The sequence below is a fragment of the Chamaea fasciata genome, unplaced genomic scaffold (genome assembly GCF_029207755.1).
Source record: "Chamaea fasciata isolate MVZ Bird 193981 ecotype frontalis unplaced genomic scaffold, bChaFas1.0.hap1 SCAF_4, whole genome shotgun sequence".
NCBI lineage: Eukaryota > Metazoa > Chordata > Aves > Passeriformes > Sylviidae > Chamaea > Chamaea fasciata.
In genome coordinates this window covers 73,251,452-73,270,641 of record NW_027094089.1, presented here as the reverse complement: position 1 = coordinate 73,270,641, position 19,190 = coordinate 73,251,452, and the positions used below count along the sequence as shown (strand labels likewise).

Genomic DNA, 19,190 nt, shown 5'->3' with positions numbered 1-19,190 from the left:
TGTGGCTTCTACCACAGCACAGAAAATTTGCAGCACAGTGTTTCTCCCCTGAAATGCTATTTGTTTTCCTTTTACGTTCTCTTTCCCCCTTACTCTGAAGACTCACCAGGCACCATTCCTGTCAACGCTGGAGCGGAGTAGCTGCCCTGTCCAGCAGGAGGGACATGTGGAGGGTATCCTGGGAGGGTTGTACTTGCCAGCTCGCGACCTGAGGAATCAAACCAACAAATCACCACGTGAGCATTGCGACAAGCAGACATGGTTTTACATCTCCCCAAGCACCCAGTACACAGCCATGCATTTGTCATCACTGCTCTGCGAGGACCAGCATGGGATTTCCAGCCTGGCAGGGAGGGCAGGCTCAGTTTTGTTTTCTCTATAAGCTGCCACAAAGCTCCAATGAAGTGCGAGACAGAAGGTGAAGAGCAGAGCTCTGCAGGGAGAGGAACACACCCGCCTGAACTCCAGCTGCTTACCCCTATTCCCAAATTTCTCCAAAGCTTAGATTTGTAAAGTCAAAAGCAGTGAAATGGGAAATAACACAGATCTTAATGACATTTCGCCAGAAAACTCCCTAGAAAATCACATGCACAGGCTGAGACTGTTTGAGATATAAATACAATGCAGGGCAATTTTTTTATCTCTTATTAAAGTGGTAAAAAAAAAAGAAAAAAACACAAGGCATTGAGACACAAAGGTGGTTTAAAGTATAGTTTGTCACAGTGCCTGAAGAAGACTCAGATTTGCAGACACAGCCTAAGTCACTACTCTTTCCTTAGCCACAGAAACATGGGTTTTAGTCAAGTGTCCACAGGACTTCCACTGAAATAACCCTACAAAAGCAGGCAGTGGAATGTCTTCCATCTGTCTCTGCCCCTGGACCAGGGGTCTGGGGTACCCTCTCTCCCTTCACTTTTGAAGACATGTTTCTGCTGGTAGTGTAGAGACAGGAGGTCAGATAGCATGGCTCACACAGTGCCACAGAAGTATTTCATCAGTTGTGCCGGACCCTGCTCCAATTTGGAGATTCTGGAATTGTCACCATCCCTGCAGGCTGCTGCAGTGCGATGTTGGGTAAACCACTGTTAGCTGCAGCCACAAGAGACCCACCAGAAGAAAAGGATGCTCCTGTGATCTAATCAGGCAGGATCCATCCCTCACCCCAGAGGAAACCCTGGAGCCCACTCATGGTCTTCTGGGTTCCCACGGCATCCTTGGGCAGAACACTTAGCCAAGGAGAAGTTGCTCTCAAGAAACACACAGGTGCCTGGTGGCATTGACTCTGCAACACCATGGCTTGGTCAGCAGCTGGATGTAGGTGCTGCAATCCCTTCCCAGTGTGAGTATCACACACACTACTCAGGCACCACTTTACCTTGTGGACCTTCCCCTTAGACCCATCCCCCCTGGCTCTGCCAGCACCTCTGCCAGCCTGCCAAGAGGTTCCTCCAAGGCCAGAGGATAATGAGGGGTCCATCAGATCCAAACCATAGCTCAGAGGCAGTGGAACTGCATGAGAGCTTAGCTCTGAAAAGCTGAGAAGGCACCTCAGTTAAGAGGAAGGGAGTCTGGGCTGCATGAAGCACCTGCCCCTTCCACTCTTCCAAACTCTGCAGGACAGGGACCACTCTGGCGCCAGTCAGTTCCAAGATCCTGTTGGCCCAAAAGCTCATTAGCAAAAATAAGGTTCCTTCCTTAAAAGGTAACATGTTGGATTAGCAAAAGTTATGTGACTTTGTTGATTTTAGCACCACTGACAAGAAAAAAAGCCCAGATTGTGTTTTTTTCACATTATGTTCTGTAGGCAATATTTTTAAGACAGTGAACTTTTTCAGGTCTCTAGAGCTTGGAGAGATTGAAATGGAAAATTTTTCCAAAAACCAAAACAATTTTTTAAAAGTTTTTTGTTTGGTAGAGGTTTTGAGTCCCAATTTCATTTTTAACTGATCTAAAAATAAAACTTTAATATCTTCTTTTTTAAATATCTTTAAAGTAATGAGACTTCATCTGATGAGACAAGAGGCAGGTACACAAGTAATTGCAAATTGTGGCTCACAATCTCTGAGTCATGGCCACAAAGGCTGCCTCATCCTACCCTCAGATGAAGGGGTGCATACCAAAACTCTAGCATCACTGCAGTGATCTCTTAGCACATGCCCCACTTTCCTCTGCACTCAGTATCTGCAAATCAGGATGCAAGCTGCCCCTCTCAGGCCCTTCCTACAGAATATTTATGGTGCATTTACATCCTAAAAGAATTTAAGGTTCAAAACAATTGATTAATTTGCTCTCCGGTGCTAGGGAGAAGTCACATCCCTTATGGAAGGGCATAATGAATTCTAATTATTCAATGCAGGCAGAAAATGGTTATTTTAGATTAAAATGTTCTCCCCTCATCTCTGCCCTGCTTCCTTCTCTCCCACACAAAATTAAATGCTTTATGTCACCTCTACAGTCTGGAGAATACAAAAGTATCTGCAGTCTGCATAAAGTCAGTCTTAGCTTCTAAGTTCACCCCCAGTGCTAGCAGGGACTCAGCCAACAGCTGTCCCTAATGCAGACGAACATTTCACAGGCTGACTACTGCCATCTAGGAGCCCTCCGGAGACCCAGGAGGGAAATCAGGACTCCTGTCTTTCTTGGTTGTATGGTGTCACTACAGAATGGCACAACACATCACATCCCAAAGGTGCCTTGACCTGTGGGCAAGCTCACCCTCCCAAACTGCCCCACACAGACTACATCCCACTCCTCACTTTCCATAGCTATCATAAAAACCTTGATATTTACTTCAGTATTTTGAAATACTACAAATTATTCACTTTCTCCAAAGCCATTGTCATACCCAGAATGATTAGGATCAAGGACACTGAGCAATGTAACCACCACGAACAACAGTATAATCTATAGGACCTCTGCTCCTCAGTCAATAAAGAAAACATCACCCAAGATCTATTCCACATGTCTGGGCTGGTTTCCATTATATCCTATTTCCAAATGAAATATTCTGTCATCTGCCAACAAAACTTCCTTGTAGGACCCCCATAGCCATGTCTCAGGCAGGGCCGGAGAGGAGGCTGAGGGGGCTGGCCAAGGGCATAGCTGCCAGTCCTGCAATCCAGCCTCATCCTGTCAATTCCATCCAATTTGCTTTCACCAAAAGAAAGACTGGAGCATCCTGTTCTTAATGAGATGTTCCCCCAGTGCTGGCAAGCTTCAACTGCACTAAAACAATTGATTTAAGAAGAACAAACGAATCCACATAGTACAAAGAGAGGTTAAGAAGCAGCCTCTGCTCCAGGGTGTTCCTGCATTACTCATGCACACAAAGCACTCAAGAGGAAATGAACATCTACGTTTTAGCAGTGGGCCACAAAGACATAGGAACCTAGGTTCTTCAAGACATATTTTTTCCTGAATGTCTTTGTCCTGTGCTTTTTGAAGGTTATTTTAGACACCTAAAGTTAGAGGTGGGACAGAAGCAGCTATGGGCAAAGCTGCCTCCTTTCTTTGCTGGGCTGGTATTGTCACAGAGCAGCTCAGCTGCCAGCTCCTGCCTACACAGAAGCTCAGATACAGCACAACCTAGCAGGATTTTCCAAGGTAACTAACAATCTCTTTCTAAAAACCTCTGCCAACAGTTTTAAGCTCCAAGTACTAAAATACCTTTCTGAGTCTTTCCTACAGTGGCCTCCCCATGGAGAGGCTGGTAGCCCCAGCAGCATTAGAACCTTCAGTGATATCAGCTGACCTGAAACTGGCACACCTCCATGATAGAAGGAGCACACTGCAGCTTAAGTGCCCATTCAGCCTGAACCCTGCCATCTCCTTTATCCCATCACCTCCTCCAGACTGCTTCACCAGGCTCCTTCAGGTTCCTGGTGAACACTTCCAAGGCAGTACTGACCCATCACTCATCTGATTTCCAGAGGGGAAATATCTTAGGGAGAGCACCAGTGTTGTTGTTGTGGAGAGTGGAGCAAACACCTCTGCTACAGACACCCCTGCACATGTTAAAGGCTCTGCACACAGAAGATAGTCAATAAATGTCTGTTTTTTCATTCACTTGTAGCTGGCAACACTCTCAATGAAAACAAATTATCATTTGGCAAAGAAAGTGTAAACATGTAATTTTCTTCCGAAAAGAAATTTTGCCACTAGCTACAGGAGAGCTTAGGAGCAATCCCTGAACAGATGAGGCAAGCAGTGCTTGGGCATCAGCAAATGTCCCTGCTGCAGGACAAAATGGCTGGGGCAGAGAGCAGCCTGCAGCAGCAAAGGATTCTCCCGTCTCCAAACCACAGTAAAAAAAAAAAGAAGGAGCAGTTCAGAAGCATTCTTCAATTCATCTACCTTCTTAAAAAAAAATCAAAAGGCAGTAAAGAGCATTTCCAAGTGTGTCTTTGTACACTACTGTGTGTAAACGTGAATCCAATTAACTTCAAATTTAACTACTAATGAAATTATCTCATTTTGCTATCAGCTCAGCTCTCATCCATGGCAGTAATTAACCACTGGGGGTTGTCACTCCCAGACACATGACACAAGGACTCCCCCAAGCTCAGGTGCTTCAAACCCGTGCAGAATTCATTACCCTGACAGTGTGAAAACCCTTCACTTTCAATACCACAGGGCACCAATGCGGTTTTTTTCCCTTTATCTAACAGATTGTCAGTAACAGTATGAAAGAAATGAGCCCACTGGACACGTAATTAATTACAGCAAAGGATACATCAGAAAATGTAGGGGGTTCAGGTGGTGGAAGGGGGCTCACAAAACCCCTTTGCCCCTGTCTCACAACCACCAGCAGGACTGGTGATTTTCCTCTCTGTGATGCACCATGTGCACTGAGGGAAGCCAGGCCTTTGCCTCCCACCCCATGCTCACAGCAGGTGTGTGATTGCCACTGGCTCAGGAGCATGGTCAAGAATGAGGCAGTGCTCTGGGTTAATGGGGTAGCACCACCTCTTCAAAGTCAGAGGTTCAATACCAATAGGTCAGCAATATTGAGAAAGCCAGTCCGGCAGTGTCAGTGAATCATCCTGCATTCCCACTCCCCTTGCAGGTATCATTACAAGACATCAGCCCATCTGAAATGGCCACCCAAGGTGGCACACACCCCTGTCTGAAATTACACAAGGTACTACCCAGCACCAGAGTGCTCCACCCAGCAGAGACCAGCATTGCCCATGGCTCCACCTCAGGCACCCCTGCCCAAACCAGACCGTCCACAGACCTGTCCACCAGCACAGCCCTCTCCCCCAGATCCACACAGAGCCTGCTGCCTCACCTGACTCTTCATTGTCTTTCCAGAAAACTACTTTTTAAAATGTAGGTTTGCACTAGGCAAAGTGGAGATGAAGAGATGCTGCCACACCAGCCCATAGAGTTGTGCAATGGGCTGTGCAGGTGCTTCCAAGCACCATCCCATTCAGTCTGTGCTTCTACAGCTCCTTGCCTGGTAGCCTCTGTGTGCAAGGAATCCTTATGCTGGTTTTGTGAAGGGATGCCACACAGCAGCTGCAGCAGGGCACCAGCAGAACTGATAAACCACTTCCAAAAGGCCTCTCAGAGAGACGAATTTGGCTTTAGACTGTGCTCTCTTCAAAATAACCTTGCATGGTCTCTAAGACTCCTCACTGCAATGGGAGAAGGATGGCAGTCCTGCTGTGGTCACTTTCCTGTCCTGTCACACAGCACCTCCTTTGTCAAGTGCCTGCAAACATTAGTGGCCGAGGAAGGGACCTGCACTGGTGCTGTTCTGCTGCAGGACCCCAGAGGACTTCTGGCCCTAGGAGCCTGCACATGTTGCTCTCTCTTTGGAAGGCTTTGGCAGTCCTCACATACTAGGCACCTGCTACCCCAGATATGAGGAAGCTGTGGTGCCTTACAGGAAGGGATGCCATTGCTTAACACCAGAAAAAAAAAGAAATTGGCAGAGATGCTTTCTGGGTGCCACTTCATCTCTGGGCAGCAAGCGCAAATTTCTAGCCTATTGTAGTGAAATTGGTTACCAACACTGACTTTTATTCTGAAAAACTTAGTTCTCACTTATAAAAGCTCTTTTTCTTCTGCCCAGTGAAGAACTTGATCATGCTAACCTGTATTTTTCGACTGTTACCCCAAAGAAAATGTTTTGGTCAAATGCATAACGCTGTTACCATGAAGAGATCTGATGAGTTCTATCAATCGGTTCTTGCTCTCTTTGCCTGGGGATGTGTGTGTATCACCCAGAGTGTGTCAGGCAGCAGCATGGGGCAGTGGTGTACCCAAACAAGAGAAAAGCATATCCTAAAAAAGCTATCTGGTTTTATTCCATACAAAATACTGCTCCACAGCAGCAGCTCAGTCATTACTGCTTTGGGTCCAAAGCCACTGAGCACATGCCCCAACATTCAGTCCTGCCCAAAAGTCACTAAGACGCTGTATCCCATGGATGCCTGCAGTACTGCATTTCATGCCATTCCACTGGGAAAGGAGATGTCACCAGCACAGGACTCCAACACACTGAATCGCTGCTGTTAATGAATAACTCCCCTCCTGTGCTCATCTTGCTCTATTTATGGACATCAAACCAGTGTGGTGTGCTTACTGTGATGAGTTACCTCTCCTGCACCTAATTAGAGGCAGATAAAACAGTGGTAACATACAGATCACCTGTAATGATTTTGCTGACTCGATTATTCTTCTGACAATTAGCTCTGGCTGCCAAAGCCTCACAGGAATGTCAAAGTCTACTTCCTACAAAGCAGGTAATGTCACAGGTATGACCATGAAATCAATAATGAGGCACAGCTCTTGCAGAGGGCATTCAGGTCAGATGGAACAGCCCTTAAATTAAACATTGATAAGCAGAACACAATTATCCATCATGTTTAAGTGCCTGCGTGAAATTAGCAGCCAGGGAATGGGAGCAGTGGGGGAAAGATTAGTGGAGGAGGTATTGAAATGCGCAATGTCCACTGTGACTGGGGCTGCAAGGGCTCATGACAGTGGCACCGTAATCTGCTATCAGAGCCATAAAATTCAGATTAAGCACACTGCACTGAAACAGGGGCTTGCAGATGTGGGTCTGTTTTTCTCCTCATCTGCAAAGCAGCAGCAGATGTTTAGAGGACTCCAAAGCTGCCCTTCATAGCTGGTGTCTCTGCTACTCTTTCCAGTGACCCAATCACACTTTCAAAAGAGATTCAGGGCAGGTATAAGAGAAAGGAAGGAAGACCGATGCTTTCTGTCAGAGGAAAAATGCAGTGAGAAAGTAGAGATGAATACCCCAGTATGTTTTCTATGTGATTCCTAAGAAAGAGATCTGGAACTACAGAGTGCTCTGCCCTCAGTCCCGTCTCCTCTGGAAAATCTCTTTTGTGCTGCTGCATAAAACTCCTGTTCCTTCTTCTGTGCAGCCACAGAGCTCTTGCACCCTATAAACAACTCAATATTCCAGCTTGTCACATACTTTTTAGGGTTGCTAGGATGAGAAAGTTTTTTCTGCAGATCTGAGCTGAGCTGCACCATCATCCACCTTGATCTTCAAAGTCCACCTGGTTCTCTTGTCCCTCCTGTAACACATGCAAGGTTAGAATTCCACAAGTTGACCCCTTCACTCAATGAACACACTCACAATGTACTGGAGGGGACATCTGTGTGGAAAATAGGGAAAAATAGCCCAGGTAGACAACATCTTTGCAAGAACCCACCCTCACCCTAATTCTTGTGTCACCAACAAGTAACCACACACTAAAATGTATCAGCATAATTTAGCCTTTCCCTGGCCCATGATAAATGACATCCTCAGGCCTTGCAAGGTTTCTTTTTATTTAGTCCAGTTGGGGCTAGCAGGCCAACCAGTGGCTAAGGCAGGGCAAGGCATAGCCTGGGTCTCAGGTGCTCACAGCTCTGTGTGTGGAGGGATGTGGGGAAGTGTGGGGATGCATGGGATGCATGGCAGAATGATGGAGATGGTCCCACCACTTTACATGTGCACACCACCAAAACTTTATCTATGACACTTCATCTATCGAGGGGACACCAAAAGGAAGGGAGGGCAGGATGGAGGTGCGAGCAAGGATGATGAGATCTTGTGGCAGGACACATGGTGGTCTGAATCCATTAAATTCCTTTTGTGGCGCTCTTCCCCTCCCACACCTGTCTGGAGAACAGCAGAGGAGCAGCAGATCACAAGCAGCATGGGGCCATCCTGCAGCAGCTGCAATGGCACCCTGCAGAAGAGGGTACTTTGGGGGAGGCTGAGTTTGCCTGGCACAGCCTGCAAATTCCACACAGAGCCATGTCCCTGCACAGCTTCTGCATGCCTACCCTGGGAACTCCTCCCTTACTGAAGAGCACAGTCCCTCCCAAAGGAGGGGCCAAAGAGACACCCAGTGAGGAGGGGGAGGTGGGCCACAGAGATTGTGTAATGTTTGCTTTTGTGTGAGTGCCAGACAAGACCTTTAATAATGAAGCCTTTATTATTAAGACATAGAAATGCTCCAACAACTTGAATTGTGTAAACCTGGAGTTTATGCAAGCAGAGAGCTGTTCATTTGGGCATTTTAACTCCAAGAAGTTAATGGGTATGTATCAAAAAAAGTTCTGAAGATGCTAGAACATTTGATTTTCCGTTTTAAAAAAAGCTAAATCTCATTTTCAAGTTTAAAATTACTTTGTTATGTAAAATTTAAGGTACTGATGACAGATACAAAAGGTGTCACAAACACAACCAAAATGTGAACACTGCTCTGCTTTTTACCTTTTTTAGTACTTTCTGTTGTTAAACCTTCTTCAGATCTGGAGTTTTTTAAGGAGGTATTTTGTTTGTCTATTTGTTGTAGGTTTGGCTTTGTTGGTTTTTTTTTTAATATGAAATAGACCTGAACAAAGTAAAAATCTTGACTATTTTCACAGTTGTTGGATCTGCTTGACCCTGCCACAGCCAAAAGGAAGGACCTTTCATGTGCTCAGCAGGGACCCACAGAAAAGGCTACAGGGGCACAAGGACCCAACAGTCCAACCTTGAGAAAACCGCACTGTCTCCCTGTCCAGGGGTCAGTCCCTCCACCAGTGTGGAGGAGAAGCACCTCCACAGATACCAAGTTTCAAGAGCAGGGGAAGGCAGCTCATTCTGGCCCTGACAGGATTGGATCTTCCGTTGGTTGAGATCATAAAGTTGAGACTCTGCTTAGGTAACACAGAAATTGATGGAGGTATTCAACTGGGTTTCAGGTCTCGTCAAAGCTTCACTGGAAAATTGCCTGAAATTGGCTCCTCTTCCCTTTCTTATTTCCATTGCTCCCAGTGCAAGACAGGAAGAGTCAAAATTGCAGGCAATTAGGATGTGGGAACTGCTAAAGCAGCATAAGGGAAGCTAAGTGATCTTCAAGAGGTTCTGGAAAAGAAATGGAGCAGGGGATGCAGACTGGAAGCATGGATACACAAAGGTGTGTGAAGACAGGACAGACACACACGGGTTGTCCTCTTGCTCTGGTCATACCGTTGGTGCCTACTATACTGCTCTGCGGTTTTCAGTGTTTCAGAAGAGATTCACTGCACATCAGGTGCTCTCCTCAGCAATTTGCATTAGTTTGAAAATGACATCAAGTGTTGCTTACAAAGGCAAAAAAACCCCATGTGTTTACTTATCTGAGAGACCAGTTAGCCTCCTCCTGTCAAACTGACATGTTTAAAGTGGAGGGAAAAGAAGTCCCACATAAAAATAATGGGCTTACCATCATGGCAGGTCTTAGTCTACAAAATTTTTTTTGGTCAATTGCCCTTCATCATGCAGTGTAATTCACAAGCAGCAATAAAATAAAATTTCAAATATAAATAATAAAACCAACTTGAAATAGTTGAGAATTAAATAAATGCAAAAGAAACCAAAATCAAACCCTGACATATAAAATAGCAATTCCAAAACAAAACACCTCTTCCTGCTAAAATGTAGAAAGTGCCAGTTTGGCTGTTTTTCTGCTGTTGAGTAACATGCTTCTGCATATCATATAACCACACATCTTAGGTCTGAACAGCCTTACACACCTCACAACCACTGCCAAATTAAAGAAGGGTTTTTTTTGTTGCCTTATTTCTAAAACGCATTCTAGCCAGCATGCTACATGCAATGAATGAAAGAAATAGGAGAATTAAACCACGCAATGAAACAGCTTTCTGACGAATAAAGCTATGGAAATTTTAGGCTCCATTTACTCCTCAATCTAATTTTGCCCTCCAATGCACATTATGTCTGAAATGGGATCTCATGTGGTTTGATCAGTGCTCTTAACGCATGCAGAAGCAACATATTCCCTTTATTGTTGTTTTCCTTCTGCAGCACAGCAATACTTCTAGTAAGAGCAGCACAGCAGGCTTGGTGAGACTGTCTCCACAATAATCACTGTGTTGCGGGAAAGATGTAGGATGACCAAGAGGATCAGCAGCTTCAGAAGTTTGTGGTCTGGGGAATCCCTGTTCCTATAAATGCATAGCTAGATGCTAAACACCCCACAAAAATCATGAGGGAGACTGAGTTATCAAGAGATATTTAAATAAAACTTTTTCCCTTTTCTTCTTTTCCACTGTTTGGATTTTTTGCAAATGCCCAGAAGGTGTTTTCTAGCTTCTCTTTGCAATCAAGAAGACTAGAAGGAAACTACCATCAGTTTGTCAAGAATTACAAACTCCTCTCACTGTAACAGGACTACAGACAGCTCCTTGGAGCTACAAGGGAAAAACTAAACAGTAGGACCTGTCATACGAAAAGCAGCAGTGTTAGCATTTTACTGTGGTGGCATGGATGCTCCCAAATACTAATGGGTATGTATGGGGAGAGGTGGCTGGCCTCCAACCTCTGCCTCATAAAAAAATAGAAATCTGGACTTTTTCCAACCCCACATGTTCAGGCCATTTAACAAATATTTAACAGTTATGAAAAGGGACATGCCAGCCCTGAGGAGTGGTCCTGCACATTACTGGGGTTCACAGCCTTGGCTCAGGCCAGTAGCTGCCCTGGGAACAGAGACGCTGTTCCCAAGGGAGAGCCTCCTTCAGCAGGCCTCAGAGCTTCAGGATTCATTCCATAGACCTGGCTAAAAGACTTTGCTGTCCATAGACAGTTCAGAGGCCTCATACCATGCAGTCACCTCTGGGACCTTCCCAAGCACCAATAAAGTGTGTGAGGAAAAATGGAGATGGCCCCTGAACCACCAGCTGCCACCATGGCCACTTCATGAAGGGCATCTGAGAATGCTGATGACCTGATACCTCATCCACCATGAGGAGAGTTGCCACTACCTGGAATATGCTGTGCTGTGACATGAACTGAACAGCCTTATGCACTGCTGGTGTGTAAGGCCCTCCTGGTACAGGTTTTGCTCCAGAGCATCTGGATATGATATGATATGATATGATATGATATGATATGATATGATATGATATGATATGATATGATATGATATATTATGTCATATCAGGAGGAGCAGAGCAGCCCACCTCCTCCTCCCAGCCTGGCAGCTGGGGTGACACTGCCCTCAGGTCTGAGAACTACACAGGGTGGCCTGGAGAGGGTACTGGAATCCATGCAAGCCTTCAGGCTGCTGAGCCCCGGGTCCCTGCCATGTCCTGGCGGGCTGGGATGATCCCCAGTTTTGTGATTTCCAGTCATGTGTGGGAAAGCAGGTAAGCTGATCCAGCCAAACCACCAGGCAAGTGGGGAGGACATGGCTTTCCAGGCACCTTGCAAAGGACAGCAGTGACATCCAGAGGGCTTTTGGGAGCAGCAAGTACAGAAGGAGAAGCCCAGGCACTATGCAAACCTGCCTGAGTGGGAATCCCTTTGATCCCAAGCCAGACCCTTGCACCCCTTGCCAGCATCCAAGGAGTGACAATGCTCTGGTAGATCATGTCACTTCTAGGGCCCTGGTGTGTCCAGCCAGGCTCAGTGCAGTACTGCTATGCTAAGAGCTGCCAATGCTCAGCCAGATGCCAGGAGACCCAGAGCTTCACTGTCCTACCTGCTCCCATGCAGACAGACACCTGCCCATGCAGGGGAGCCCCATCAATGCTGACAGGTGTGAACAGAACCCAGCAGCCTGCTGGTGCATCAGCAATGGGGAGACATGAGTATACTGACAACTGGTTATTCAGCTTGCTACGTAAGCACAGAGGAAAAGAAAATCCAACAGCTTCCACCAGTGTGTTTTGCAGTGACATTAAACACATGCTGAAATTTTTCATCTCACAAAAATCAATATTTATGATCTGCATCTGGAATTAATCTGAGATGGAGGCATTTCCAATCCAAGCATCATTGCTAATGTCATAAGCAGTTTTCTTCTCCCACAGAAGAAATATTTACACCCTCAATTTTTACATCTTAATTAGGGTTCAACAAAGTCCAAATCAACAACCTATATGCTATTTTTTTTTTTTTTTGTTATATAAGTCGTGCTTTATTTATCCTGGAAAAGGATGAAAAGCTGAAATCAGGCACTTTACCCAGATTCTGTGATGTAAATAGTGAAGCTATGGAAATGTTGACACACTGGGGTTTCAGTATTTTCCATCAAATATTCTCAGTTGTCAAGTTTGAAATGTTTTACTGTTTTTAGTTGAAGGAGCCTGAAACATCTCCTTTGAAATCATGTTGAGACAAAATTGCATTTTTCATCTGCCCCATGAAGCAGCAGAACCAAAATCATATTTCCAAATCCCACCTCTTTGTGAGCCTTCTAGTGGGTAGATAGCATCTCGTAACATAGTGAGATATGTACCTCAACTGATGCACCATGTAGTTTGAAAAGTAACAAATGTGTGGATTACTTTATGGGAAGCATCCTTCAATGAGTTCAGACCAGAGAACAGAAGGGATTGTGGAAAGGGATCTTGCTCCAAGCCCCGTGTGATGTTCCCCTTTTGCCGCATTCAAGCAAGACTGAAGGAGCCCATGGGTGTTGGCCCCATGGTGGGTGGATGCTGCAGTGGTGCCCAGGGCCATGGGGCATCTGCACCCATTGCAAGAGCTGGGGGCTGTGCAGCCTGCCTGGGTCTGGGTGAGACACTTGGGGCTTGCTTGATCCTCAGCCATTACCCTTCAAGCGGAAGCTCCCAGCTCACATTTTTCCCTGCCTGCTCCTCAGCTGAAGACAGTGACCATGGACAAAAGCAGGGCAGGAGAATGGCCAGAGGGGGTCCCCAGCCAACAGTGGCCATCATGGTGTCAGAATTTATAACTGTATTAAATGGCATGACAGTTGGCCACAATAAATCAGCTTCTCTTCTTTCCAAATCACAGACAATAAAAGGTTTGGCAGTGAAACTCATTCATCATCATAAAGACATGAGACGTTGCAGACTTCAATTTCACTCACATTCTCAATACACCAGAGAGGAGTGCTGGGGTTTTAGGGGAGAAAAAAGAGAAGGAGAGAAGAAAGGGGAAAATAATTAAAAGAAAACATGAAGAAAGATTGGACGGGAATAATTACGAAGGTCAGAGAAAGGAGTACATTCAGGACAGCACTTCTGATGATGGGGGCAGAGCTGCTCTGTTCTCTGCAGTGTATGTGATGCTGAGCAAAGCTGATGGGTGCCCCTTACCACCATTATGGACCCACGGAGAGGAGAGGCTGGGACACTGTCACACTCACTGCCCTCCTCTCCCAGTCCTGTGGTGCTACTGCTGATCCCTGCTGCCTACAACCCTTTTATGCCACATAGTGGGGACAGTGCAATGAAGGTGATGACAGCAGCTAGCAGTGGTGGAGCACCATGACCACAACCATGACAGTGGATTCCCCTCCATGAGGGCTGCAAATTCATTATGTATCCACCCAGCAGGAGGGACCTCCCCTGCTGCACCAGAGGCCAGCTGCAGCCAGAAGACCTCAGAGCAGCCACTACAGAAAGGGAGCATTTTGCTGGGGGTCTGCAGGCAGTGTCTTGCAGAGGAAAGCACAGAAAAAACTCTGCAGTCTACAAACCCTTGGGTGACACAATGCACAGGAGCAGTGGCTTTCCATCTCTCTAAGGGGTCAAGCACAGGGGGTGGGCATCCTTGTCCACCACATGCTGGTCAGGATAGGGACGCAGTATCACACAGTATCACACAGAGCACCACAGAGCTGCTTTATCCATGCCACGGTGTGGCCCAATGATATCCTAGTTGTATGGTAAGAACTTAAGACCATGTCTCATTAAAACCTGAGCTGATATCAAGACTTGAAGGTAGTGAAGACCCCAGAAGAGGTGGACAAAATCTGTCTCCTGAGCAGTGAGGATGCAGTAGTGTATCCCAAAACCTGTTAAGTGAACCCTTATGCAATGGAAAAAGTGTGCCTGGCCATGAGATGATAATCCCAACTCTGCATGTCCCCAAAAGATCCAGTGTGACTACTGCAGCCTTGTGCATCTTTACAGTGGGAGGCCACAGCAGCTGTCTGTTCTTCTTTTGGTCAAACATTTGACTGCAGAATGAACACTGGTCACTCTAGGGTGGACAAAGCCATCGGGATGCTCTGGGGATTCATGAAGCACCTCCTGGTATGGCCTCAACAGCTGCAGACGAAAACACACAAAGCAGAAATGGGCTCTGCAACCCTGTACCACATGTTTGTGCACCAGGTGTGATGTATGTCCCATGTGTCCCTGTTACTGCCAGTGTTCCCTTGTTCCTATGATGACCATCCCCAGTGCAGCCCCAGAGGGAGAGATGGGCAATGCTCTCCAGAGAACTCAGGGGCCAGATGCAGCCCTGTCACCACGGTTAGCCTGGGAAACGCCCTGGCTCAGCAAGACTGGTTCATAGTTTGCCCTGATTCAGTGTCTATCCCAGACAGCTCGGCTGTCTCTGCATCAGCATGGGGGCGAAGCTGGACCTGGATGCTTTTGCGACTGCCTTTACTGGCTAGCATACAGGTCAAGCAACACAGGACAAAATTCTCCTACGGTGTGAGCAGCTACCAGACCTGTTCAAGGCTACACCGAGGCCCGGGAATGGCTTGTGTCTATATGCTATAGTTACAGTGATATTAACAAGGACAGAAGGAGCAAAAACAAGGCCTCTGTTTAGCAATGAATATCTTTCAATTAGTGCTGCTGTAGCAGCACCTGCTGCCTCCCCACCACACTCTTCCTCACACTACATACTCTTGCAAACTTTAAATCCCGGTGGTCAAGGACCATCCTTCCCCTAGAAGGAAGCTCATATCTGGAGAGACCACAAGACCTGGACCCACAACTGCAAGAGACAAAGTCAGCTGGGGAGGGGATAACCCACATATCCTCCTTTAGAGGGATGCTGCTAATACATGAGCCTTTTTCACAAATTGGTATTCAAAAAAAGGATAATGTCATCACAGGGCTGAGCTCAAGGATTTCAGGTTGTTGCAACGAATGTACAGTGAAAAGAAGGAAAACTCCAGAGGGACCTCAACACTCCTTTCACTCTTTTTACTGAATTTACTTTTGAGCCACATCTGTGTGAAAATCCCAAGCCAGGTGTCAAGTCTGTGGCAGCACAGGCAGTCCCCATCCCTGCTGATTCTTGTGGGATTTCCACAAGTGATATTCCTTTCTGCTGGTAGATATGCCAATTCCAGCAAGCAGCTCAAAGCCAGGCAACCCGTATTTTGATGAATTGCCAGTGACATAATTTTTTTTTCTACTGCGTTTTTCTTTCTGGATATTTTGTTACAGTTCAACATTTTTATGAGAAATTATGCAAAACCCAAGATTCAGACATTTTTGGCCTTAATGTAACATGAAATCATAAAGAGACAATGGTTCATTACAAAAAAAAACCCCCAAAACCCCCAAACAAACAAACAAACCCCCCCCCCAAAAAAAATCCAAGAAAAAAAGCCCCACCAAAACAAACCCTAGGCTTATAAAATCTCTGTTCTTGGCTAACACAGTGTTTTTCAGGGACAGAACTACAGGAAGAACTCTTTCAAAGAACAATAAACATAAGCAAGAACTTTCCTCAAAAAATAAGTAGCAGCACTATTAAAACATGACTTTTAAAAACATGACTATTAAAACACTTTACACTTTGCAGTTTTTCTTCCTTGAGTCCTCTGAAGTTTCACCTAGATTTCTCCCAGATTTCTGCTAGATTAAAAAAAAAAAACTAAATCATGCTCCCATTTCTAGGGGATGTTAGGAAGGTGTGAGCACACAGCAGACAGCAAGTGGCCTCCTGGCACGCTCTACCATTGCCCAGGGGTGCACGGGTGCACAAAGACCCAAAATTGTCTCTTTTATGATTTCCTCTACTCACTTCCCAAAACTGCTGGTGTAATAACTCACAGTCAATTCACTGCAAATACATAATCTCCCAATTGGTCAGGTATAATTTAAGAATTAACTCCTATTAAGCAAATTAAGGCCCCATATTATTGTGCCAGAATAACAGAATTGTTTAGGTCAGAAAAGCTCTCTAAGATCACCGAGTCCAGCCATTCTTCAGCAGTGCCAAGGCCACCAGTAGTCCACGTCCCCACGTGCCACATCCACACGGCCTGTAAATCTTTCCAGGGATGGCAACTCCACCACTGTCCTGGGCAGCCTGTGCCAGGGTAAAACAGTACTTTCACTGAAGATATTTTCCCAATATCTGCTGTAAACCTTCCTCAGCTTATCTTTAGACCATGTCCTCTTGTCCGGTTCTTGTTCTCTGGGAGCAGAGCCTGACTCTGGCCTGGCTCCACCCTCCTGTCAGGGGGTTGTAGAGAGCCAGAAGGTCCCCCTTGAGCCTCCTTTTCTCCAGTATGAGCCCCTCAGCTCCCTCACTGCACCTAGTAACACTTGTGTGCCAGACCCTTCCCCAGCTCCATTGATTGTCACTGATTCCAACACTTCCCTATCTGTCAGAGGTCTTCAACCGCTGTCAGGAAAACAATTACCTTGTCCTAAAAACAACTTCTGCAGCTTGACTCAGATTGCCACTAGATTTTATTTTTGTGGTGTTCAGATGCACACATGCCAATGCATCCCTCTACTCACCTGGAAACATCATTTTAGTGGCTTGCACAGAAACTCTCAGATGTTTTGTTACTGTTGTGGGCCAAAACAAAAATCAACGGAGGAAGCATTTAAGCTAATTAGAATACTTTCCTTTCTTTTCTTTTTCTTTTTCTTTTTTTTTTTCTTTTTTTTTTTTTTTTTAATAATTTCTGAACTGGAGATCTACAACAGATTCCAGCATTTATCTGATAAGATGCTGTGCATGAAGCCCACAGAACAATTTACACCCACCAATGTGGAGTTGGTTTGGCATCCTTTTTTTTTTCAGGGTGTTTCAGACCAGGGTGAGCACAAGACAAGGCTGCTCAGCATGTTTGCAGAACAAGCCCCAAGCCTGTCACAATCAGGACCACCACGAAGGCACCAGAACCCTCTTGTCTTAATCCTCCTGCTATAGCTGCTCGATTTAAAATTGTATTTATTATCCATACCACAGTGGTATTTGGGGCAGGGGGAAACAGATTTAATTAATTAGGCATCACAAAATCCTTAAGTAAAAGATGCTATGTAAATGCAAATTGTTATTATACATGTTTTGCACCAAAATATGTTTACCATAGTTAAATTCAACATTTAAATCCACAGCCAAACTCCCAACAGAGTCAGGCTGTACATCATCAAAAGAGGCAGTTAATAGCCTGGGTCTTAGTGGGGTACAAGTGCCCTCATTTGCTTTCTCAAATGCACTTGTTCTTTAATGGCAAGATAAGAATTCATAAAAATGGAAAAACTCAACAGTGTCACAGTTAGACTCTGTCTTCTCATTAAAAATGACACTTTTGTTTTTCAGATTGGCTGCTTTTCCACAGGAGTTTATGTGGCCTTTTTCCAAATCTTTAACATGGCACATCCTATTGTGAGTGATGGATAGATTATTGGAAAATGCATCTCCACTTTTATCTATTAAATGTAGAAACTAAGCTGCAATTCTTAGCATAATGCTTCACTGGAAACCATCTATCTACCAACACCAATCTGCACTTCAAACAGTCCTGCAAAAGCTAAACTATAATTCTGTGATTATGTTCCCTGTTTAAACACAGATCAACATTTCCAGGTAGGAACAGGTTATATGACCAAAACATAGCCTAAGAAGAAGACTTTTTATTTTTGCTATTACAGCTAGGCAACAGCAACAAAAAAACACCAAAGCATTTTCCTGAAGAAAAATGTAATATTAACAAATTCAAATCTTCTCTTTTCTTTCTTCAAAACTCTGCTGATTTGAGGACAGGGATGGGAGGGGAGAAAAAAAGAGAGGGAGAAGGAGTTGTGAAAAAGTTATGTTAATCTCTTTCAGAGAACTGGAACAGGAAGTACAAATTAAAATAACTTTTCATTGAAAAAATGCAAATATTTTTAAATTTTAAATCAAAATAATTGAAATCCTTTCAGTTAGCTGGTCAAAGCACAGCTGTAAAACTGCTGCTGATAATCAGATGGATAACAACTCTCCCCAGGACCTTTGGGTGACCCTTCTTTCTCTCTCCAGGGCAGATCCATCCGACCTACACAGGTCCAGCTTAAACTAAGCACTCCTCATTCCCTCAGTAGCCATTGGAAAGAAACATGCATATCTTGATGAGAATCCTTAACCTTATAAGCAGAAATTCTTCTGCAGGTGTTATCTCCTTTCCACTTGGAGATCTTGCTGCAGGGATCACCAACCATGGAACTCCTAAACACTGAAACATGAGCAAACAGTCCCGTACTGTGTCATTGTGAGAATTAAATATATGCAGGTAAACAAGGGGGCCAAAATCCACAGCTGAAGTGTAATCCACATCACCATACTGGCACTACAGGGACAAATACACTGCAAAGCTTTCACCTTAGCAGGGGCAAGAAGTGTGTGGGCTGTTCCCAGCCTCACATATCAACAGGCCTGTGCAACACTTCACAGTGCTGTGAATTTTCTCTGTGCTTTTATGATCTCTGCTTTTATCTCTCTCCTGAGACAGGGAGCTCAAGAATGTCTGAGAGAGGGCCTCCAACTCTCCATAAACACCTATGATATCTGTACACAGACATTCTACTTCTCAGAAAAGACAGAGGATAAAGAGCATAATTTGTGTTTTCCCACACTGTTTTTCTCCAGGCCTTGGCATTTCCAGTTGCAAAATCACTTAAACTATCATCCTCCTCACCAAACCTTCTTTTTACAACACTTTTGT

At 45.2% G+C, this 19,190-nt stretch overlaps 1 protein-coding gene across 2 annotated transcripts in view; it reads right to left on the bottom strand.

The window, feature by feature from the left end:
• PAX5 (paired box 5) overlaps positions 1 to 19,190 on the bottom strand; it is a 131,331-nt gene that overhangs the window by 31,222 nt on the left and 80,919 nt on the right. For both annotated transcript variants that reach the window (XM_066181993.1, XM_066181992.1), the window contains one exon: positions 107 to 208. In XM_066181993.1, coding sequence (XP_066038090.1) covers positions 107 to 208 — 102 coding nt within the window. The remainder of the gene's footprint in view (positions 1 to 106; positions 209 to 19,190) is intronic.